At 49.6% G+C, this 22,883-nt stretch overlaps 2 protein-coding genes across 5 annotated transcripts; one reads left to right on the top strand and one right to left on the bottom strand.

The window, feature by feature from the left end:
• Positions 1–108: 108 nt before the first annotated feature.
• On the bottom strand, positions 109–11,757 carry ACOT8 (acyl-CoA thioesterase 8). 4 transcript variants are annotated; one of them, XR_006960140.1, is made up of 7 exons: positions 11,639–11,757; positions 10,214–10,350; positions 4,587–4,812; positions 2,532–2,689; positions 1,777–1,971; positions 940–1,645; positions 253–339 (listed from the first exon to the last, which is right to left on the bottom strand). XR_006960140.1 is itself a non-coding variant. In XM_047068130.1 (6 exons), exons 1-6 carry the CDS (start codon positions 11,755–11,757, stop codon positions 221–223), a joined length of 954 nt encoding a protein of 317 aa, XP_046924086.1. In that variant the 3' UTR covers positions 109–220. The 4 variants fall into 4 exon arrangements, 3 of the variants coding, with proteins under 3 accessions (XP_046924086.1, XP_046924087.1, XP_046924088.1); XM_047068130.1 differs by lacking the exon at positions 940–1,645 and having other exon boundaries at positions 109–339; XM_047068131.1 differs by having other exon boundaries at positions 259–1,645.
• A 497-nt stretch (positions 11,758–12,254) lies between these two features.
• On the top strand, positions 12,255–21,561 carry ZSWIM3 (zinc finger SWIM-type containing 3). The gene is made up of 2 exons (XM_047068128.1): positions 12,255–12,416; positions 19,120–21,561. Exons 1-2 carry the CDS (start codon positions 12,262–12,264, stop codon positions 21,053–21,055), a joined length of 2,091 nt encoding a protein of 696 aa, XP_046924084.1. The 5' UTR covers positions 12,255–12,261; the 3' UTR covers positions 21,056–21,561.
• The last annotated feature ends 1,322 nt before the right edge of the window (positions 21,562–22,883 follow it).

Below are 22,883 nucleotides of genomic sequence, written 5' to 3'. Positions count from 1 at the left end.
GTGTCACCTCTTCCTTGGCCAGAGGGCCAGGGACTCTGCCTCTGGAGTCCTGGAGCTGAGGGCTGGAGCAGAGCTGCAGCCTGGCCCAGGGGAATTAAAGGCAGCAGCTCCGGTGGTATTAGTCTCTTTATTGGGTTTGGGGACAGAAGGCCCAGACCTTGACTGTAATTCCTGCCTCAGGAATTGGGGGAGAAGCCCCAGGCCAAGCTGGTACCTCTGGCTACAGCTTGCTCTCTGAGACCCGGGACTGCACTCGGATCACGCCCTCTTGAGCACAGGACACAGCCAGGATGCCGTCCCGACGCCACAGCCGCCCTTGGACCAGCCCCCGGGAGCCACCTGCGGGTGAGGAGAAGGGTGAGAATGACCTTCTCGCTCCTTCACAGCCCAGCATAATGTGCTGCTCGAAAAGGGTGCAACTGGTCTGACAGCCCCATACAAGGGCACACTGAGTGTTGTGGCCTCTTCCAATCTCTAGGTGCCCCTTTAAGAGCCTATTATGGATGGTCCCTGGGGGTAACTCCTGTGGGAACCCCACTTGACAGTTTGAAGCACTTTCACATATTCACTGGCTTCCTCAAAAAGATCACAGGGGAGGAGTTCTGAGGACAGTCTTGGTCAGTAGCTTGGCCGGGTCGAGCCACCCACCCTGGCCACTTGTGGTAGCAAACCTGTCACTTCCCTTTGTAATAAATGAAACCGGTCCTCCAGGGTGGTTCATGAAAAAGACTCCCACACTGCCCCCACCCCACTAGCAGGAAGAAGGGGGTGTTGGGAGGGCCTGGGGCCATCAGGGCTGGCCAGCCCTCCTTCCCTGCTTAGAGATTCCCCTGCTAACCCTGGGCCTGAGTTGGAAGGTTCTGAAGGGAGCTGCTGGTCTCCCCTACACAGAGTAGAGCTCACTGAGTTCTCATAGTAGCCAAGTGAAACAAGCCTCACCCATTTTCCAGATGAAGACAGCAAAGTCCCAGGAGGCTCAGGAACTCGGCCATAAGGAGCCGGCCAAACCCGAACCGAAGCGTCCTAACTGCAAGGCTGTTGATCCTGTATTGTGATACTGTTGGTACTGGAGAGTACCCCCTTCCCTGAATATAGAATCCCTTAAGTTTTGTCCCTGTTTTACAAAGCGAGGCTTTTCTTCCTTTGAAAAGTAGTTCCCTAGGAAGGAGCCCAGGGCTCTGAGACAAGGCACTGATGAACGAGTCTGGGCTTCTCTGCGCACTAACAGTGTCCAAGTTGTGGAGCCCTCAGAGACGACCGAAGGCCCTGACCCCAACCAGGTTGGCTAATCAGCACTATTGCTCAGGGAGCCTCTCAAAAATAGTTTCCTGGATTTTATCCAAGACGTGCTGAGTCAGAATCTTGAGGGTAAAATCTGAGAACCTATTTTGAAAAAGCTCCCCCAAGTGGCAGTCTGATGGGCCACCAGGTTCAGATACCACCGCTCGTGGGACCCTATTTGTTCAGATGGGGAAACTGAGGCTCATAGAGGCGCTGGGACTTGCCCAGGATCACACAGAGAATCTGAAGTGGTTCTGGACTAGAACCGGGTCTCTAGTACCTTCTGCCTGTTACAGATATTAAGCTGAGCAGGTGTCCCGTTTCAAGCCTCACCCTGTCCTTTTGAAGAGAAGAATGCCAGAGCCTAGAGGAGGCAGGAGAGGAAGTGACATGTGCAGTGCCCCACAGGCTGGGGGCGGAGGGCAGCATCACCCCAGAAAGCAGGCTTCCTGCCCCCCAACGTCAGCACCCTTGTCCTGGTGGCCCCATACTCACCAGCCCAGGGGCTCTCGCATTCATAGAGCATCCAGTGGTCAGCTCGGAAGGGGTTGTGGAACCACATGGAGTGGTCCAAAGAGACCATGAAGTGCACGTTACACTGCCAGTGGTGGGGCAGCAGTGCTGTGCCCAGGAAGGCATAGTCCGAGATGTAGGCAGCCACACAGCAATGCATCTTCATGTCGCCCTCCCCTGCAACACGTTCCAGCCCCATCAGCCCTGGGCTCCTGGGCTTTACAGCTCAGGACCTGCAGGGAGGCAGGGGGCAGAGAGGGGCTGCCACACACAGATGTGTAGACTACTCACTGTATCAGGGCACCTGGCCTACAGGGGGCGTGTGTGTGTGTGTGGCAGGTGACAAAGGCAGCAGGGATGGGCAGAGGACAGGGGTGAGTGAAGACTGAAATCCAGTCTTCACTCTGTAGGTCTCCCTCACTGGGTCCTTTAAGGGGTATCTTCTTCCAGCCTGCACAGAGGCACCGTATGGTTAGCAGAGGCCCTGGAGAAGAACCAGCAAGGTACCTTGCCTTCCCCCAGAAAGGGCCGACATCAGGACGATTATAGTCCCCTCCCCTTTTTCCCCATACAAGCGGCCGAGAGGGACCCAGTGAGAAGCTAAGCCAACTCCCCACCATGCAGACAAGGAAACAGGTCCAGAGAGGGGAAGTAATGCCCAGCACCACACAGGGCATATGAGGTACAGGCCGAGACCCCTGGAGAGTGTTTTCTTCTGCTCCTTGGGGTCCTCTTACCAATATGGCCCCGGGCTCGCACCCAGAACATCTGTTTGGGCTCCTTGCTCTGCAGCTGGCTCAGGATCGGTGGGTTTACCAGCTTGATCTCAATGGGCACCTCCTTGGCAGCAATTCGGTTCAGTCCCACCCGGTACATCTCTTGGAGGTTGGGGTCCCTGAAAGTAAAGGGGGAGGGGAGAGCCTCTCTGAGCTGCCTCTGTGACCCCCCTCGGTCCTCCACAGGGACTCCTGACCTTTCCCCCACAGCTCACCTCCTCTCTGGCAGGCAGAAAAGGAGAGTGTGTGAATCCTTTCTTTGCCACTTATGAGCCACGTGACCTTGGCAAGTTAGTAACCTCTCTGGGCCTATCTTCCCATCTGCAAAATGTAGATAATGACAGTAGCTACCGGAGTACCAAGGTGTACCCCATAACAGGCACTGTTGTGAGCATTTTGCGTACGCTCACTTTTCACAACGACCCTGTGAGACAATGCTATTATCACCCCGATCCGATAAATGCATTAGGCCCCCGACAGTCCAAGTAGCTTGCTCAGCAAGTGGAGGAGGCAGGGTCCGGACCCAGGCAGTGTGGCGCATGCTCTTAACTACTGCACTATTCTCAACTTTCAGAAACAGGCTGTACAACTTGGACTGAGTTACCCTAAGCAAGTGGGAACACTGTGTCCCCACAGGGGAGGAGCCCATTTCTAGTGACAGTAACAACCAGCCCTGGTGCTCTTCACCAGTATTTCCACTTTCACCCCACCCTCGAGGGCACCCTCCCACAGATCTCCTGTGACGATGGCATGTTCTGTACCTGCACTCTCCACCACAGAAGCCGCCAGCCACATGTGGCTAGTGGCTTCCTTGTTGGACTGCACAGCTCTAGATTTATGGACCCTTAAGAACAATGTCCTCCTTTTATTTCAGCAAACATTTTTGAGCTCTGACGGCAGACCAGGCTCTCTGCTTATTCCTCTCTGTCGGTAGTGGTGTGACTACAATTTATGGAGCATTCACTGAGTACCTTATTGTCTCTTACCTCACTTAATCCTCACAGCAGCTTTATGAGGGAGGAATTATGATTAGCACATTTCCTAACTGTGGGCACCGGCTCAGCGTGGGAAAGCAACTTGCGCAAACTCACAGAGCTAGCAGAAAGAGTCTAAATTTGAACCCAGGCCTTTACCAAAAGATAAAACCCACATCCATCCCATCAATACCATGCTATGTCCCCAGCGTGCAGCACAAGACACGGGAGCTCTCCTTATGAGACAGCTGTGAAGTAGGCAGGACAAACACGACCATTCCCATTTTCCACATGAAGAAGCAGGGCTCTGAGAGGCTGGGGAGTCAGGCAAAGTCGCACAGCAGGCGAGCGCTATCAGAGGCACAGACCCGGCCAGAATCCGTTGTGTCTGTCCTGTGTCGGGACCCAGAGCTCTCTCCCCTGCCCCAGCACTTTTCCAACTTTATTAGCTATGATCCAAGTAAGAAATATATTTTACCAGGCGATACTCAAAATATTTAGCACCCACGAAGGCAAAGGCAGCAGGGACCGTCACCCCTGCCCGGCATGAACTCCTGGGCTGCTGGATCACGAGTGACCCCAGAGGAGGAGAGGGATCACTCAGAGACCGGGAAGGGACGCACCAAGTAATTACAGAAATATTTCAGTATTTGCGCAACCAGTAAAGCTGCAACAATACCTGAACTGGCTGAATCACTAAGCTCTGTGTTTACATCGTGACCCAACACACTTGCCCATGCACACCTACTCGCCCACTCCACAACACACACAACTGAAACTAAAGCTTCACAAAAGGGTTCTTACCCTCCCTATGCGATATGCTCTAATATCTCCTTTCCTGGTCCTTCTCTCTCCCTCCCTCTCTCTATGTATGTATACACACGTTGTACATATACGTATACATATATATATATATATATATATATGTATACACACATACATACACATATATGGGTTTTTTTCCCCTAGAGTTTTAAAATGGACTCTACGACCCACTAACAGGCGACAGCAGCAGTTGCCCTGGAGCCTCCAGGTCTCTCACCTTAAATACTGGTCAATGAGGAACTCATGGTCAAGCAGCTCTTCCGGTGGGGGCACAACGGGCATGGAGAACTGGTGCTGCAGGGGGCTGGGCTGTGCCTGCTGGAAGGAGGCCTGGCAGATAAAGATGGGCTTGCCATGCTGCACGGCCTTCACGGAGCGCACAGAGAAGCTCGTCCCTGTTCGCGTTCGCTCCACCTGGTACAGTACCGGCACCTTTGGGTCCCCTGCAGTGGGCACAAGGGATACAGTTGAGCCAAGTAAGCCCCACGGGACAAGTCATCATCACAATGGCTGGACAGGCACCTCTGCTACTCGTTCTTTATTCCTTTTCTGTTCTGCAGCAACTGACTGAGGTCCGCTACGGCCTAGGTACTGGGGATACAGGGACAATACCAGACCCTGTCATCCAGATGCTCTGGGACAAGTGGAGCTCCCCTCTCTCAACAGCACAGAACAGAGGGGCATGGCCAGATTCCCTGCATTCAAATCCTGGCCCTGCCACTCACTGTGTGGCCTTGAGAAAATCATTCAACCTCTCTGAGCATTTTACCCTTCTCTACATAGGGATCATCAGTGCTTATCCCTCTCAGTATTTTAATGATAATTAGATTAGCCACAGTTGTAAAGTGTTTAGAACATCCAGCACAGAGTAAGTGCTCTGTAAGTGTTTGTTAAAGAAACTAAATCATCTCCGCTTTTGTCTTGCTTCATCTGTGACTGGGATCTTGTCACGAGTCCAATACTATTCTTCTAGATCAGAGGTCAGTAACTCTGGCCTGCTGCCTTTTTTGTTTTCTAAGAACAAGCTGAAGCTATTTATTCAGAGTTTAGTATAGCAAGGGAGTCAGCCACCATCACTTGTGTGTGGCAGAAACTGAAAGGCAGGCAGAGAAATGGGAAAGCATTATAGTGAAAAAAGATACACCATAAGCCACGATCGGAAGCTGTCGGCACAGGAAGTCCGTAGGGAGCTAACTAGAAACAGGGCATATTTGGCTTTCTCTGGTTGGTCCTAAGTTGGAAGTGGGGACAAAAATTAGGGAAGTTATCTCTGTTAATAAAGTCTTGGCTGTTTGGGGCTGATCATTCTAGGGGCTATGGTCTGGCTTCCTGTGCCGGTTGCTAGGGATGGTGGTCTGACTTCCTACAGGTCTGATGTGTAGACAGTAGGTTGGCTTCCTGTGCTGCTTGCTGCCAACTGGGGATCAGAATCCTATTTTTATAGATGGTCTGGCCATTGTCTGTTTGACTATTCGTCCCTCAGAAGCCTACTGTCGGCCAGTCACTTCATCTTAGATGGAAATAGCAGTCCCTTGGCCCCTCTCTTCTGGATGTCTGCATCCCCAGTGTAGGGCGGAAGCCACTGGCCCTGCCCCGAGGCCTATTAGCCCTCCACAAGCTAGTCTGGAGGATTTTTAGGAGCATCTCCTTGGTGTCCCTGAAGTTCTTCAGTGCCTGAGTCAGGCCGATGTTGGGAGAGCTCTGACACCTTGGCAGTGAGAGGTCCTGGGGATGATTTTCAATTTTCAGATGAAAGGAGCAGGTCTCAGGAAGTGTCGCTTCCTCCACCGTCATCCAAATGGGGAGCCAACGGGGCACCGCAGGCTCATTCAACCAACAGCAGTAGACATCACCGTCTGAAGCTGGCCGGTCTGCTCAGCAGGATGCTGTCGGGCATTGCCAAAGGGTGGGGGCTCCTCAAGGTCAAAGGCCTTTAGGAAGGGCTTCCCAAGAGTCCAGATCCTGGAAACAGCTACATGTGCAGTCTGATTTCAGGTGCTGGAAAGGAACCCTCCTTTCCCTTTTCCCTACCAACAAACTTAAAAAAAGAAAAAAAAAAAAAAAGCCCTAACCCTATCCTTAGGCTGCAGCTAAAAGGTACTACTTTCAGTTACTAGTGATTTACCTTTCAGTGTCAATGAGTTCTTGGACATTTTTACTGGAACAGAGCAGGTAGGCCCTGGAATGTGCTGAAGGAAGGGAGTCAACAGGTTGTTGGCTGCAGGAGTGACTGGGGGGTGCCAGGTGACATTAGTAATTAAGGCGGGTTTTGTCCAGTGGGTCTCACAATAACTATGCAAAGTTCTTTCCCCACTGAATAGATGAGGAAACTGATGCCATTAACATTTGTTTGAATACAGACAAGCCCATTTGTTTACATATTGTCTGTTGTTGCTTTTGCCCACAAAACCTAAAATGTTTTTTTCAAGTAGGCTCCACGCCCAACATGGGTTGTTGAACTCAAGACCCTGAGATCCAGAGTTCTATGCTCTGCAGACTGAGCCAGCCAGGGGCCCCAAAACCTAAAATATTTTTTATCTGGTCCTTTACAGATTAATGTGTGAGGACTCTAGATTCACCAAGCTCTAAACCTATACCAAGTCAGATGACTCCTACACTACATTCTTATACCTCTCTAGAGCATCCTTAAAAAAATAAATCAAACAAATCAAACAAAAAATTAAACTGTCATTCTTTCCTGGGTTTTTAAAAAATATGTTTAAATGTTTACTTTTGAGAGAGCGAGCGAGAGGGGGAGGGGCAGGGAGGGGGTGGGGGGGATGACACAGAATCTGAGGCAGGCTCCAGGTTCTGAGTTGTCAAGCACAGAGCCCGATGTGAGGCTTGAAGCCGTGAGATCGTGACCTGAGTCAGCCGCTTAACAGAGCCACCCAGGTGCCCCTTTCCTGGTTTTTCAGACAAAGAATTGATATGATAAATAGCCAAGGACAATACCCCCACCCCAGCATCTTTTATTTAAAAATATTGAGGGGCACCTGGGTGGCTCAGTCGTTTTAAGTGTCTGACTCTTGATCTCAGCTCAGTCCTTGATCTCAGGATCATGAGTTCAAGCCCCCCACTGAGCTCTGTGCTGGGCGTGAAGCTCACTTAAAAAAAAAAAGAAAGAAAGAAGTTAAAAATATGGAACCATCATTACTGGAACCAGTAAGAGGTCACATCACAAACTAGTAAGAGAGCTTCCCATTTTTCCTTGCTGCCAGGAAGCTCAGAACGAACCACAATATGCCTTAGCTTAGTTTTTTTTTAACACAATCATTTCTTCCAAATCCTGTTACTAGCCTCCTGTCCCTTGACTTCTATTTCAATAGTCCTGTAATAGCTGCCGATTATTTCTTTTTTTTTTATTTTTTTTAATGTTTATTTTTTTTTGAGAGAGAGACAGAGTGCGAGTGGGGGAGAGGCAGAGAGAGGGAGACACAGAATCTGAAGCAGGCTCCTGGCTCCGAGTTGTCAGCACAGAGCCCGAGTGGGGCTCGAACTCACAGACCGCGAGATCATGACCTGAGCCGAAGTCAGACACTTGACCGACTGAGCCACCCAGGCGCCCCCATTTTTTTTCTTTTAAAATGTTTATTTATTTATTTGAGAGAGACAGAGACAGAGAGAGAGAGAGACAGAGAGCAGGGTAGGAGCAGAGAGAGAGGTAGAGAAAGAGAATCCCAAGCAGGCTGTGCACTGATGGTCACTTAAGTGACTGAGCCACCCAGGCACCCCACTACCAATTATTTTAAGCTGTTTTGCAGCCTCTCAAGAAGCAGGTAGGGACACAAATAATTGATGATTATTTTAAAACAGTGGCATGGGCATGTCTCATTTCATGCTTTCCCTGGATGGAGACTTTCCAAGGAAAAGGATCCTTTCCCCAGAACCTGGTAGCTCTCTCATGGTTTGGAATGATCTCCCAAGAGTGAAAGAGAAAAGCAAAGGAGGAGGAAAGAGTGTGGAGCTTGGATTTAAATCCCAGCTCTGCCTCCCTGAGCACTGTGGGAGCTGGTTACATAACCTCTTCTGGTCCCCGTTTCCTTACAGGTGGAATGGTGGCAGGAATGCCCACCCCTCGTGTTTACTTTTAAGGACTAAACAAGGTAATGGACATAGCTATGCACTGTATCATGCAAATTTTAGTTATTCCCATAAGTTCCTCATCAAAAAAGAACCAGCAACAGTCCAGGCCCTGCATTGGATACTTTACTTACTCACAAAGACCAAAAATTCTTTAGAAACAAGAGAAAGAGGCCCATTCAGAGGGATCAGGGATCCCACTGCCACAAAACAAAATAAAACTGTCGCACTGGGCTAGAAGGGTTACAATATCGAAAGCGTAAGCGTAGCACTTCTGGAGCTTACGATTACACTGAAGAAGTAAGAGCACATCTGCTCCCAGGTAGCATGAAGGTGAGAACAGGGCTGACCCCACAGTAAGTATTCAAATACTCTACAGCAATGACTGTCAGGGAGGGACAGGCAGCACAAAGATAAGGAGTGAGCGGCAGCAGGGGAACGCAGTATGACAAAAAGGGATAGTTACTATTATAACTATATCTGCAGGGGTGCTTGGGTGGCTCAGGCAGTTAAGCGTCCGACTCTTGATTTTGACTCAGGTCATGATCTCACAGTTCTTGAGTTCGAGCCCCATATGGGGCTCTGCGCTGGCCGCGCGGAGCCTGCTTGGGATTCTGTCTCTCCCCTCTCTCTCTCTGCCCCTACCCCACTTGCGCACTCTCTTTCTCAAAAATAAATAAACTTGAAAAAAGTTATAACTATATCTGTAACATGATGGGGAAAACCTCACTACTGTTTTAACATAAATCATATATTATGAAGTTCCATAAATTCGTCACAGCTGATGAGACTGTGCAGAAGACAGGGACTCAAAATTTCAGGCATCAGGGGCGCCTGGGTGGCGCAGTCGGTTAAGCGTCCGACTTCAGCCAGGTCACGATCTCGCGGTCCGTGAGTTCGAGCCCCGCGTCGGGCTCTGGGCTGATGGCTCAGAGCCTGGAGCCTGTTTCCGATTCTGTGTCTCCCTCTCTCTGCCCCTCCCCCGTTCATGCTCTGTCTCTCTCTGTCCCAAAAATAAATAAACGTTGAAAAAAAAAAAAAATTAAAAAAAAAAAAAGAGAAAAAAAAAATTTCAGGCGTCTGCCTTAGGAGTGAGGGAAAGGGAGGGAAGGTGAGATGTTTATGCTTCCCAAAAGAAAGCGTGGGTTTTAAAGGATTACTCCCTCCCTCCTTCCTTTGATTCCAGAGCCATAAGCGGCTGTAGGGATCTCATACTAGGCCCCTCCCCTTCTCCATTTTTCAGGTGGGAAGAACCAAGCCTGGCAGAGAGGAGGGGTGGGAGTGGGGGTGTGAGGGTGGCGGTGGTAACCTCACTCAAGATGGACGAGCACGTTAGTGGCAAATCTGAAACCAGACCCAAGGTCTCCTGATTTGCAGGCTGGTGCTCTCTTCTCCAAGCCAAGCTGCCTACTGCTGAACTAGCAGAGGTGACAGCACCCCTCTGGGGATCCAGGACAGTACTTGGCACCAGAAGGTGTGTAAAGAGCGAAGAACAAAAGACCTGTAGGGAGCAGTTAAGCAACAAAGTCATTCTGCCCCAGAAAACAGGTACACCGTGATCTCAGCAGATGTGAGGTCCAACATTCTTCTTGGCCCCCTGCTTTGCTCCTCTCTAGGCTCCCCTGAGAGGAATCAACTAACAGTCTCTCTCTCCCCCTCCCCCTCCTTCCCTCTTTCTCCTAGGTCAGCCCCCCAAGTCCAGGAAGAAGTGGCTAATGGACCATCAGGGTTGGCTTGGGGATAAGGAGGGGGGTAGTTTACCTGTCCGTACAAAGTAGCAATGCAAAGAGTGCACGTGGACGTCTTCACTCACAGACTTGGCTGCAGCCACCAAGGCCTGGCCCACGATCTGACCCCCAAACAGCCGCTGGGTTGTGGGTACCCAGTAATGCCTTCCTCTGTGGGGAGAGGGGAAAGCAGGAAATACTTGGGGACCAGACCAAATCCTGCGACCATCACTGAGCCTATAGGGCAGGATCTCTCGGCCTTATTGGGGTCTGGGATCCTTTTGAGAATCTAGTGAGAGCCATGGACCCTTCTCCCAAGCAAATTCCCTTACTCTGCACACAGCGTACAACTTCAGGGTCTTCAAGACTGCTCAACCCTTCCGGGCTTCGGTTAAGGACAAGGAACCAATGCCCTTATTTTACACAGAGAACAGGGATCAGAGAGGGAAAGTGACTTGAGCAAGGTCACACAACTTAAACGTTACCATTCCTGTGCACTATCTGTGTCTTTTCCCCCCAAGTCCAGTGTTTCTTCCACTGCTGATTCCAGGGTAAGGCAGAAGCCCCCTCAAGGTCGTGTGAGGGCGAAAATGAACCCCAAGAGCTGGGGGCAAACTGCACTGAGACCTGCCACTTACATCTCTCAACTTGGGACAGCCCAGTTCTTCCAAGAACTAGATTTAGAGCTCAAAGGGCCCTCAGACTTCAAATCGAAGCCCTTCAATGCACAGGGGAGGAAACTGAGGCCCCAGAGGTGAAATTCCAGTTTCCCATCACCCAGCCCAGCCCAGCCCAGCCCAAGGTTAGACTTTTTTTAATATCACGCATTCTAAGTAGCTCTCCAGGAAGCTTCTTGTAATTCTTCAGTAACGGGAAGGGAAGCTAACACCCGAAGATGGCCTCTGAAAAGCCTTGAAGACCAAAATTATTAAATCCCTAGCTACAGAGAGAATTTAAATAGCATTGGGAAGGAAACTGGCTCAGGCCTCAGAATGAGTAATGAGCTACTAGACTCCACCTAGTGGTGGAGGGGATAAGGTGTGTAAGAGGAAAAGGACAACCAATACGCAAGCAGCTGCTTCTAAGTTTTAAACCTGATCAGCTGCGTGCACTTGGACAAGTCCCCGCCCTTTGGGGGCTGGTTCCCCCAGGGACATGACTCCTCAAGGGAGGCTGCTGAGAAGGCTATCTCGGGCCACCACTTTATTTGCCCAGATTGCTAGGACCTCCTAGGGATGGGGCTGCGCAGACCTGGTGCGGAGAAGGAGGAAGCTAGGGCAGCGAAGCCAGATCTCTCAGGGATAAGTTCTCTCCCAACCGCAGGATGCAGAGCCTGCATCCCGCGCAGAGCCCATCCTCGTCCGGGAGACTATGAGGAGGGGGCAACGTGGTGGCGGCAGTCGAGATCAGAAGCCTCTGTCCCAATGGGGGGGAGTGCAGGCCAGATGCGGCCGGCTACCTGAACAGATCCTCGTCTAGCGGCTCGAGGTTGAGCACGCTGGTAACCAGGACGCTGCGGAGGTCCCCGGGGGGATCGCCGCCGCCCTGCTGGTCCTCTGGAGCCTGCGAGGACGACATGGGGTTCACTCGCTGCCGGCCAGGACGCAGCGCTGGGCAGACACGCGGAGATCCGCATTGAACGAGCAGCTTCTTCCGGCAGCTTGTTCCAGCAACCGGAAGCCCCCTGCGGACCCTGAGAAAGCGGGATCCAAGTTATGATTGGCCAATGTTCCTGTCAGTCTTCGTGGGAGGGCGTCGATTTTTCCTCTAGCGACTGGAGAAAAGGAGTGCCAGTCCGGGAATCCCGTGTGTGATTGGGCGTGGCCGTGAGGGGGCGGAACCCGGGACTGGATAATAAGGGCTGAGTGTCATTTCCCCTCTTGTCAGATAGCAAAGACGCCCCCGGCCCCTGGTAGCCCTCTCAGTCCTAGGGATCCTCCTGAGCTCCATAACAGGCCATTCCGCCGGGGCCCACCCTTAAGGCGTCCCGGACACACGCCAGCCTACAGGCCCTCCTAGTGTGACCTCTGACCCCTGGTGTTGGTCTTGGGACCAGCCCCTGGTGCGGGCTGCGGGGCGGCCATGGAGCTGGGCAGCTGCTTCAAAACCTACGAGGACTTCAAGGAGTGCTTCAGCGCCTACAAAAAGGAGAACAGGTGCTCCTTCATTCTCAGGGACTGCGTCTCCGTCCGCTTCCACAACCTCAACCACGGCACGTCAATCCGCGAGGACATCCTGTAAGGGCGGGGCGGGGCGGGGGCGGGGCAGGGGGGTGGGGAGGAGGCCGGACTGTCCCCTGGTGGGAGGCCTGGACATGGAGGGAGTGCAGTTGGGCCCTGGTGTCTTAGCATTCAACAGGACGCTGAGCACCTGCCCTGTGCCTGGTGAAAAGAGCCAAAGCTTCACAGGCATCGCTTTTTGACCACCCACTTCCCCTCCACTCATTCACTCCATTACAGCTTTCCCGGAATAACTGTAATTTGTCCCATTTTTTGAGCACCTGCGGTATCCCTAGTTCAAAGTACACTGTTTTCACAAATGGATTAAAAAAACAAAAAAAAAAAACGCCTTCGCGGTGTTTCCCTTCACCAGTGTTCTCTTTACCAGGCAATTAACGCGGTCAGTTGTGGATTAGTTTGTTCATTCATTCATTCGTTTTGTAAATGGTCCCTGAGCTTCTGAGATTCACAGCCGTTTTCCAAACGTTCCCCATGCCCCAGGCATCCTTCTCCGTAGTGTGCGTGCTTTATTTACCCCGCAGGGCTGAATTGAGAATTATAGACAAAAGCTATTTTTTCCCATCTGGCAGCGGAGAAAACAGGCTGAGAGGCTAACAAAAGGGTTGACAACTCAGTTGTCTTCAGGGTTCAGGTGAAACAGCCCCGGGTAAGAAAGTTTAACTTTTAATTTCACCATAAGAGAAAGAATGATGAAATAACCACAGACACCAGGTCTCTGCAGCAGGGACCACAGAAGTGGGACTTGGGCAAAATGGAGAGCAGGCCCTATCTAATCAACTGCCATTAGCTAATGGCCGCCGTGTGAAAATGAAGATCCCCTGTGGCCAGGCTTTGGGGCAAGGGAAGTCAGAAATCCAGGCTTTAGGTCAGTTTCTCCACTTTTTAAAAATTGAAAATCGGGTCCAATTCGAACACAGTCCACGTGGGCCAAGTCAAAGCTGTATGGGCAGAGTGTCTCTATCTAAATTATTCTAGGCAGTTAAGGGAGAGGTGAAGAGCTCATCTTGAGTCTGTTGGACCTTGATTGTTTTCAGCTCAAAATAATCCACACGTCCAAGTAGCAAATTCTGGGGCAGCCTGCCCTAAACCCCATCAAGGAGTTAAAAGAGAGCTCTGGAGTCAGAAAGACAGGCTTTATGCTTGAGTTTGGGCAAGACTTAATTTCTGTGACGGTTTAATCCTCTAAACTGAAGTGGATATGGTAAAGATTAAATAACCGAACGCGTGTAGGAGCGGAAGCGTAGTGCTCAGTTTCTCAGTGCTCAGTTGCAATCAGTACATGGTAGAAAGCGGTACTTTGACTCAGTACTTTGAGAATCACATGTGCTGCGGGAATTATCACTAGACCACCAAAAGTCCCACTCCACTGGGAGATTCTATGCTTTTATGCCCGGTTTTCCCTCTCATATTTTTATATATGGCTGTTGTGTTTTTGCTTTTGTTATGTCTTTGGGGGGGGGATTGATAATTCTTCAAACAGTCCAGGAAGTATTCTCATGTCTCTCTCCATTGCTGTTCGGTTTAATAGCTACCTTTTTTGGAACATTTTTGGGGGCCGCATTCCAGAGATTGTGCTAAGAACTTTACAGGCATTGTTTTATTTAATCCTCATTACACCCTGTGAACTAGGCCCTTGTTACCCGATTTTTCATTTTCTATGTATCCATAGTCACAAGGCCGAGTAGGAAAGCAATGTCCTACAAAAGTCTTGCTAATAAGCCAGCCACTTATAAAATTAGTCACTACTTAATAATTTCCTGCTTATCCCTACCAGTCCCATTAATATCTTTGGCAGTCAGTTTCTGGCTAATCAATAAGTGTGGTAAACATCAGGATAATACAATGGAAATGAAACTAACTGCAAACAAGAATTACACCTCTCCCAAGAGCAAGACTTCGTGAAATCTCTGAAAGTAATGAGAACTCCTTACTTACATCACCCTCAGCCTGACACCAGTGAACAGGAGGAGAAGAAAAATGAGCAAAGATGATGATGTGATAGGAATTTGACAAATGAAGGATTTGCATAGCAAAGAATAAAATTAGGCCTTTGGGAAACCTGATAAAGCCCAGGAATGTTTCAGTAAAACTGACCTTTCCGTGTTGTAAAAGTGAGACAGGAAATGAAATATCTTAGTGTTTGAGGGGAAATGCACCAGGAAAAAAAAAAAAAAAAAAAAAAAACAGTTGACACTGTAAGTCATTCTTGGATTATTTGAAGAATTGGTATATAGCTGCCATTATAACCTATGTTTTGTTAAATATAATATTAACTTCATAATTTTAGGCTCCTATTTCAAGATAAAGTTCTTCTCAAATCTTTTTCCCCCTCTATTTACTATCGTATGTTGTTTCTGAGGGATAGTTTTGGCTGCAATTAACTGAAAACTCTGACTCAAAATGGCTTATTTGTTAGAAGCCTAGAGGTGGGTCTGTGAAGGTGATTGTTTCCATGGCCCTGGCTTTTTGTTTCGTACTGCTCGGCCACCCTCAGGTCTCAGCTTGGTACAGATGCAGGGGTCACATCCAAATGGAAAAGCCTTCCTCAGTTTCCTGCAGATTTCCTATCCTGTTTCTTTCTCCAGAATTGGGCCAGTATCCATGCCCATTCCCAATGAGATGAGCTCAATTGGCTTAGACTGGCCCTGAAGTACTTAGCTTTGTGGGGGAGTAATGGCAACCCAAATTAAGTTGGCTTTCTGTTGGGAAGGAAGAAGGGGGCTAAGGGCAACCCACAGATCCAGTCACAACCTTTTGAATGAATTCACTTTGTAGTGGTTCTGATTGGTTTTGGATCAGGTACCGACTTTTACAGACCAGTCAGTACTCTTGCTATTTCTAACTTCTTGTTATTTCTAATTTACAGATTAGGAGTTGAAGACTCAGAGGAAGTGAAATGACTTGTCCAAGTTCACACAGCTAATAAGTGGTAGAGCTAGAATTTAAACTCAGATCTTCTGACTCTGAGTCTTGTTCCTAACTCAAGTTCTATTTTCTAAAATGGCTTTACCGCACCTATAAAGATCCTAGTATTGCTCAAGGTGCGATCTACACACAAGGACACAAATCTTATGTAAAATTAAAAGGCTTAGTTAATCTGTACCAATCCCTATAGAGTGAATCACTGTGCAGTCAGTTATAAATACACTGCTTGTACCTCTCTTTAACCATTCACTTAATTTTGACTTTACTGGCTACCTATGTAATTCTCTCTCTGCTCTCTAGACTTAGAGAGTAGAGACTGGCTAACTAGTCTGTGTAGCAATTAGTATAGTGTTCGGTACATAGCAGGACTTGGTAAATGTTTGAAATTAAACAAAGGACTTGTCCATAGTTAGTAAAAGTAGTTGTGCTGGGACTAGAAGCCAAGTTGTTGGACAGAACCCTCTCAGTGGTCTTCCTAGTATACTTTTCATGTTTTATAAGGAGAACCTTCCGTGCCATAGTCAATCATTTCTCATTCGGTACGCGTGCTTAGAGCACCGGGTGTGCTCCACGTGCGGGAGCAGGCACTGGGAGCACACTGGTGGCGCTGTCCAGTAGGGAATACAGACACCTGCAAAGTAGATGGGAAGCAAGGCTGGCTGACTCCCTCCCTCCAGATCCTGGCTGGGCACCCTTAGGTATAAGCAGTCAGGGGGATTCAGAAAGGTGTGAAACCATGTTCCTGTCTTGAAGGGAGTCAATGCTTTAACTTAGACAACTAAGTACAGATGAAAATAACCGCAGTGCTCAACGAATTCTTAACAAAAGATTTGTATATCTCACTGTATGTAAGTGCTATCTCAATAAAAAAGATTGAACGAAGTGGGGGAAAAAATAACAGACTTCAGCCTAGTACCCATTATGTTTGAAACATACGATGCCAACAAAGACATTATGTTTACAGATCTTTAAGCAAGTTATTGAACCTGAACAGTGTGTTGAGGGTCGAGTATCCTGAAAAAGGAGAAATATTTTGAAAGTGGACAGGCAGCATAAGGGTTAACTACACAGACTGTAGCCAAGCAGGCTTAGTTCAAATCCCAGATCCCCATCCTTGAGAACATTTTAAAGCCTGTTTCCCCATCTGTAAAATGAGGATAATAGAACCCTTTTCCTAGGATACAGTGATGCGTGTTAGGGGCTTAATATAGCCTGGCATAGAATACCTTAGTACATGTAGTACTGGTAGGAAAAAATGTAAAACACTTGTTAACATATTGGATATAGACACAGAGAAGGAGGAATTAAGAACAAGGCCAAGGTTTCCTCCCCTGGAGGCATAGTCAGTCATTAATGGAACCAGGAAAGGTTTGAAAAAGCTTTATGGCTAACGTTCTCCAGTATCTTTCTTTCTTTTTTTTTTTTTTTTTTTTTGGACAAGCCTAACATGCACTAAGAGCATGCAAAGTCCATCTAATTTGATGAACTAGGGCCATGCTAAGCTATGGAGCCAGCGAAAGGGCAGGGCCCAATCTACAGGCTTGGGGAAGGCTTTCTAGAAGAGATGACCGTTCCACGTAGTCCTGAAGGGTGAGTAAGCTTTGAGGTGAAGGCAGGTGGGAAGGGTGTTCCAGAGAGAGACAAACACGAGCAAAGGCAGAGAAGTGAGACCTAGCATAACGAATGCAGGAAGCTGTAGACACTTTGTCTTTCTAGGGCACAAAAAAATCAGATGGTGAGGGGGTGGAAAAGGAGACTGGAAATGTAGGCAGAAGCCACACTGCGGCCACCGCTGACTGGCCTTGCCATACTATTGGACTGCTCCAGCCCCTTCCCAGCCCTGAGCTGGGGATGGTGTTGTAGCCCCAGCACTGTGCACACAACAGGTGCAGGCATTTTCAGCCCACTCCGCCCTATTATTGCAGGCCTGGCGTATCCTGTTTTTCTAAGCTTACCCCACAGGGTGGGCAGACAGGACCAGCCGGATTAGAGTGTTTGGAAAAGAGTTAGTGAGGTGCCCAGGCTGTGTCATTGCATGCCAGGGGCTGAGAGTTTTTCCCCCTCTCTCCTGGTCTTTGGGCCGGGACACTCCCTGAAGAGGCAGGGTTGTAACCTGTCCCACCCATGATCTATGCGTCATTCATCTAGTACATCTTTGGTAAGCATCTGCTGAAGGAATAACATTGTTAGGTGCTTGGAATACACTGAGAAGTAACTCAGTCCTGCCGCTTCGTGACAGCCCCATCCAATTGTTTTTTGTTTTCTTTTTTTAGTTTGTTTATTTTTGAAAGAGAGAGAGAGTGAGAGAGAGAGTGCGCAAGGGGGGAGGGGCAGGGAGAGAGGGAGACAAAGAATCCAAAGCAGGCTCCAGGCTCTGAGCTGTCAGTGCAGACCCCGACATGGGACTCAAACCCATGAATCTTGAGATCATGACCTGAGCCAAAGTTGGACGCTTAACCGACTGAACCACCCAGGCACCCCCTAGCCCTATCCAATTGTAAAGGTACTTTATAAACACCCAATAGAGTGTCACAAGGCATAGGAACTATAATAACAGTAGCCAGGCTCTGGGCTAAATATTGTGTCTGTGGCTTATTTAACCTTCATAACAATCTTAATAAAAGTCTCATTTTATGTGTGATTTTCTTAATAAAACAGTCTCATTTTAAAGTGATTTGCCCAAGGTCAAGGAGCTTCTGAGTGCTAGAGCCCTGATTACTATCCAGGCAGTCAGCCTCCAGCATCTCCACTATGTAACCACTAGGTATACTGCCCCCCAGAGAAGATTTTGAGCCTTTTATGTTAAGTAAATGCTACGAATTCAGAGAAAGGAGCAGTTACTATGGGTTGAAAACATCCACAAAGGCTTCCTGGAGAAGGTGGGAGCTGATTTGGCCTTGAAGCTTGGGTTGAATGGGGATAGGAAGAGGAAAAGAGCAGAGATTCGATTTATTTACCCTTCTCCTTTGAATCCTCACTCTCAGCCTAGAATGGCAAAGCTGGTAGGGACCTGAAGATCATCTAGCCCAGGGGTTCTCAAACTCTCCTAGGATTTGGACATTTTTCTTTAGATGAAAGATGAATAGAGATCTTTCCTCTGAGAGAGGGCCACTTGTATCTTTGCTGTCTGGAGGAGTAGGAGGCAAAGGTAATAGTTCCCAAAAGGCAGGAGTGAAGGGGATATATATTTTTTAAGTTTATTTATTTTGAGAGAGTGAGCGAGAGGGGTGGGCGAGAGTGAGAGCAGGGGAGGGGCAGAGAGAGAGGGAGAGAGAGAGAGAATCCCAAGCAGGCTCCTCACTGTCAACACAGAGCCCGACGCTGTGCTCAAACTCACGAACCTACAAGATCATGACCTGAGCCAAAATCAAGAGTCAGATGCTTAACTGACTGAGCCACCCAGGGGCCCCAGAGGCAACATTTTAAACAGTGCATAATCAGCTGGCCTGCTGCTGCTGCCTCTTGTCTGTTTTCTCTCCCGTCTGGTCTCACAGTGAATCCCTGGGAGCTTCAGCTGGGCCACAGAGAGTGAATGGAAGGAGTGGGGCTTTAAACTACTATACATGAGAATGGATGCAGTGTTAGTTGGACAGGGTCCTGACAAAAGACACCGAATTGGGATTGGAGTATGAATGTCAGTCTTCCTTCCCTACGTCCTACACTGCCTCGCGGTCTCTGGAAAACCCATCAGTCACTGTAAATCCCTCCAGGGTCTTGTCTTATAAGGGAAAGGGGTGGGCAGTACCTTTCTCACTGTCACATCTACCTTCCCTAGATACATGCAGGTGAAATTTGTCTGTATTCGGACCCAGTCAAACAGGAAGAGAACATCAGAGGCAGACGTGTGCCCAGCATACTTGCTCCTGCGGTACAATGAGAAACTGGATCGACTGTTTATTAGTGAACTCAACACCCAGCATGTCCATGTTGATTCCAAAACTGCAGGACCCAGAGGAGACACCACTGGCAAACCTCAAAAGACCATGTACCTGCAGAAACCCCAGCCTGAGCAGCCTGCAACCAAGAAAGACCTTGACCTAGCCAAGAAGCCCCCCGTTGAACCATCATTTTGCTTAGACAAGGTCCAAGCACCCTCCCAGCCAGAGCAGGAGGGCATCACTCCTTCTGACCTGGCCAAGATAGCAAAAGTGATGAAAAACTTTCTTAAGGTGGATGAGGGTTCCATGGCCTCTCTCAGCGTGGGCAACAGCCAAGACCTGGACCGGCTCAGCTTCCAGAGCAGCAAGATGACCGATCTGTTTATCCGCTTCCCAGAGAATCTCCTGCTGCACCGCGTGGAGAACACCCAGGGCCACATCCTCTACGCTTTCTTGGTGGAGAACAAGGAGCGAGAGGGCCGAGTGGTACACTTCGCCGTGCTCAAGGCTGAGACAGCTACCTCCGTGGCCAAGATGCTGAGTATCTTCACAGAGTTCAACACAGACTGGCCCAAGGTCAAGGTGGTCTTTGTGGACCCGTCCTTCCCCCATCGAGCCATCCTGCAGGAGATCTTCCCTGCCGCCCGCATCCTCCTGTCCATCTACCACACCACCCGGCTCTTGGAGAAGAAGTTGCATCGCAGTTCGGCAAATCCATCCTTTAAAAGGCTCATGAAGGAAGCCCTGCGGGAGGCTGTGTTTGTCACTTCTGATGCCAGCCTGCAAAATCTCTGTCAGATGTCCCAAGCCCTACTGGATGAGGAGCTCTTCAGCTTCCTGCAGGCCCACTGGTTCTCCTGTGAGCTGCTGTGGTACATGCACGTGAGGAAAGGCCTGCACGCGTGCAACACGTACATGGACAGCCTAGACGTTGTCACCAGCAAGGTGTCCGGCCTCTTTCGGGAACAGCAGTCTCTGCTGGACTGCATCCTCCGCTTTGTGGATTATATAGACTTCTTTAATACCAAAGGCTTGAAAAACTTGCCCACAGCTCCTCCCAAGTTAAAACGAGCCCGACCAGCCAGCATGCCGCCAAAGTCCAAGAAGGCATTTGGAGTCTGTGGGGGGAGCCTCACCAGGCTCCCTGTGGAAAAGACAAAGCCAGAGCCACAGCGGGCGCCGTTGCGGCAGCAGCCACAGGTGCAGCCCTCCCAGGAGGGCATGCTAGCCACCCTGCACGGGAGTGGCTCTGAACTGGCCTATAAGCTGTGCCACAATGAGTGGGAGGTGGTGCAGAACTCCACCCACCTGGTGGACGTGGCTGGCTCCTCTGTGGACATTCAGCTGCTAGAGGATTCTCACCAGGTGAGCAAGGATGGCTGTAGCTGCAGCTGTTCCTTTCAACAGTGGTACCACCTGCCCTGCCGGCACATTTTGGCCCTGCTGCACACCAGCCAGAAGCCTGTGGGTGAAGCCATGGTGTGCCGCCGGTGGCAGAAGAGGTACCAGCACCTCCTCGGGCCCAATGGGGAGCTCCGGGACCCTGTTGTGGTCCCAAACATAGGCCAGCCTGGGAAGCAAGGACGGAGTGACGTGATTCAGGACCTCAGCAGGGAGCTGGCAAACCTGCTAATGCAGAGTGAGGGGCCAGAGCTAGAGGAGCGCTGTTCCACCCTGCGCAAGATTGTGGACATCTGGGCCGACCCCTGCCAGCCGCCTGAGCCCAGTCAGCAGCCGGAGGACTTCAAGGATGTGGGCCGCCTCCCTTTCCTCTGGGGAAAGCAAGAGGAAGGGGAGGGACTCCCTCTTGCTGGAGCCACGATTCATGATTAAGGCACTTGCACTGGCGCATTGGACCACAGGCCCCTCTCCTTGGAAGTCTGAGAACTCAAAGTGGGCAGGCCATGCCAGGGGTCAGCATTTTAACCAATGTCTTCCTAGGTAGGGCTAGGAAGATTGTTACAACAGGGAGAAGAGGAACCCCACTATGTGACAGTCCTCTGAATCCACCCCATTTCTGCCCTACCTTTGTCATTCCTCGGGAACCTCGTTCATTGTCAAGGCCAAAGTTATCTCCATGCTGAAAGGTCACCCACCCCTCTTTCTGCCCTGACTCCTGAGATGAGATCTTACTCCTGTCAGAGGGATGAATTCCTGCCCCGGGATAGGGTGAGACGAAATATACCTGGTAAAAGGACCTGTTTCCAGGGACAAAGGGATGGAGGGTGATCCTTAGCTGTTGCTGCTCTTTACAAAGAATCTGTTATTTGTACTTATTTTTATTCATATTAAATAAAGTTTTGGTTGTTTTTTTTTTTTTTAATAAAATCAAATAAGCAGGGAAAATGTGTGCTGCTTGAACAGGGAAGGAACCTAATGGGGGTTGTGGAGCCAAACAGAATCTGATGCCTTAAATTCAAAGACTTAGGAGTCCACCACTGACTTCATCCTCTTGCTACCAACCAAGCCATCAACACTGATTTCAGGCTGCCTAGAATTCTAGCAGGAGGAGGCCAAATAGACGAGGGGGGTGGGGGCTAGACTCCACAGCCTGAACTTGCTGGCAGACTGTGGGCAAGTTTCTAATTTCTTTGACCCCAGGTTTCTCACCTGTAAAAATAAATGTTGCCCTGTTCGAATCCCAATTTACCCTCTAGATGTATACAAACAGAACATTTCCTTCCATTTTTTTTTTTTAAGTGTAGTTACTTATTTTGAGAGAGAGCAGGGGATGGGCAGAGAGAGGGGGGAGAGAGAGAATCCTAAGCAGTCTTCCCGCTGTCAGCGCAGAGTCCCAGGCAGGGCTTGATTTTACAAACCGTGAGATTATGACCCCAGCCGAAATCAAAAGTCAGAGGCTTAACTGACTGAGCCACCCGGACGCCCCCGTTTCAGTTTTAAGCACCAGCATGGACTTTTGTTGTTGTTGCTGGTTGGTAATCTTAACCACCTAAAGCTGGGGAGCTACCCAGCTGTCCAAGATACCACCTTCAGGGGAACCGAGGTCAAAGTTAGCAGTCGGTCTTGCCTCTTGTTTGCACCGGGATCTTAAGTCACAGCGCCTTTCTGGATCTCTTTCTTCTGTAAACCACTGGAAGGGGTGGGGCTGCGCAACACCAAGGTTCAGCTCTCTCAAGGAGATCTGGATTTCCTCTACTCTAAGGGTTGGGCCCCTGACCCCTGGTGGAGAGGGCAGAATTTGAGACCTGGGCCTCCATCTCCCCGTTAGGCAGAAGATACAGTACAACTGCATAGGCACCTTTTCCTATCCCCCGGGGCTTTGGAATTTGGCCAGAAAAGAAAAAAAAAAAAAAATCCATAAAGCACTGCAATTTATTTTCCTTTTCATTTTCGGCCTCTGAGGAGTTTCCATAGTAACAGGCTCTTCCAGAGTCTTCTCCCCAGACGCGGGGCTCCGGAGTTCCAGCCTCAGAGCTTAGGCTTGCCAGGATGCTAGTATCTTCGGGCTTTCATTGGTCACCGCCAGCCGAGCCCCTCGTAACCCTAGGAACAGCACCCGCCCACAAATCGCCAGGCTACGATTGGTCTATGCCCCAAAGATCGACCGCGAACTCTTCAGGCCATTGGTCCGAGTCACGGCGAAGCTGGCGCCGCGGTTGGTGAGCCTAGAGGTCAGTCAGAGTCAGGCAGGGTCAAATAG

This window comes from Lynx rufus, unplaced genomic scaffold (genome assembly GCF_022079265.1).
Source record: "Lynx rufus isolate CCGP_SWC_20201006 ecotype Redwood Valley unplaced genomic scaffold, mLynRuf1.p SCAF_8, whole genome shotgun sequence".
NCBI lineage: Eukaryota > Metazoa > Chordata > Mammalia > Carnivora > Felidae > Lynx > Lynx rufus.
Note: the sequence above shows the minus strand (reverse complement) of the source record. Positions and strands in the feature narration are given on the sequence as shown.

Coding starts and splice junctions, on each gene's coding strand:
- ACOT8 (XM_047068130.1), bottom strand. CDS start 11,757: ATGTCGTCCTCGCAGGCTCCAGAGGACCAGCAGGGCGGCGGCGATCCC. Junction 10,351..11,638: donor CTAGACGAGGATCTGTTCAG/GTAGCCGGCCGC, acceptor CTCTCCCCACAG/AGGAAGGCATTACTGGGTAC. Junction 4,813..10,213: donor TTGCTACTTTGTACGGACAG/GTAAACTACCCC, acceptor TGCCCACTGCAG/GGGACCCAAAGGTGCCGGTA.
- ZSWIM3 (XM_047068128.1), top strand. CDS start 12,262: ATGGAGCTGGGCAGCTGCTTCAAAACCTACGAGGACTTCAAGGAGTGC. Junction 12,417..19,119: donor TCAATCCGCGAGGACATCCT/GTAAGGGCGGGG, acceptor TACCTTCCCTAG/ATACATGCAGGTGAAATTTG.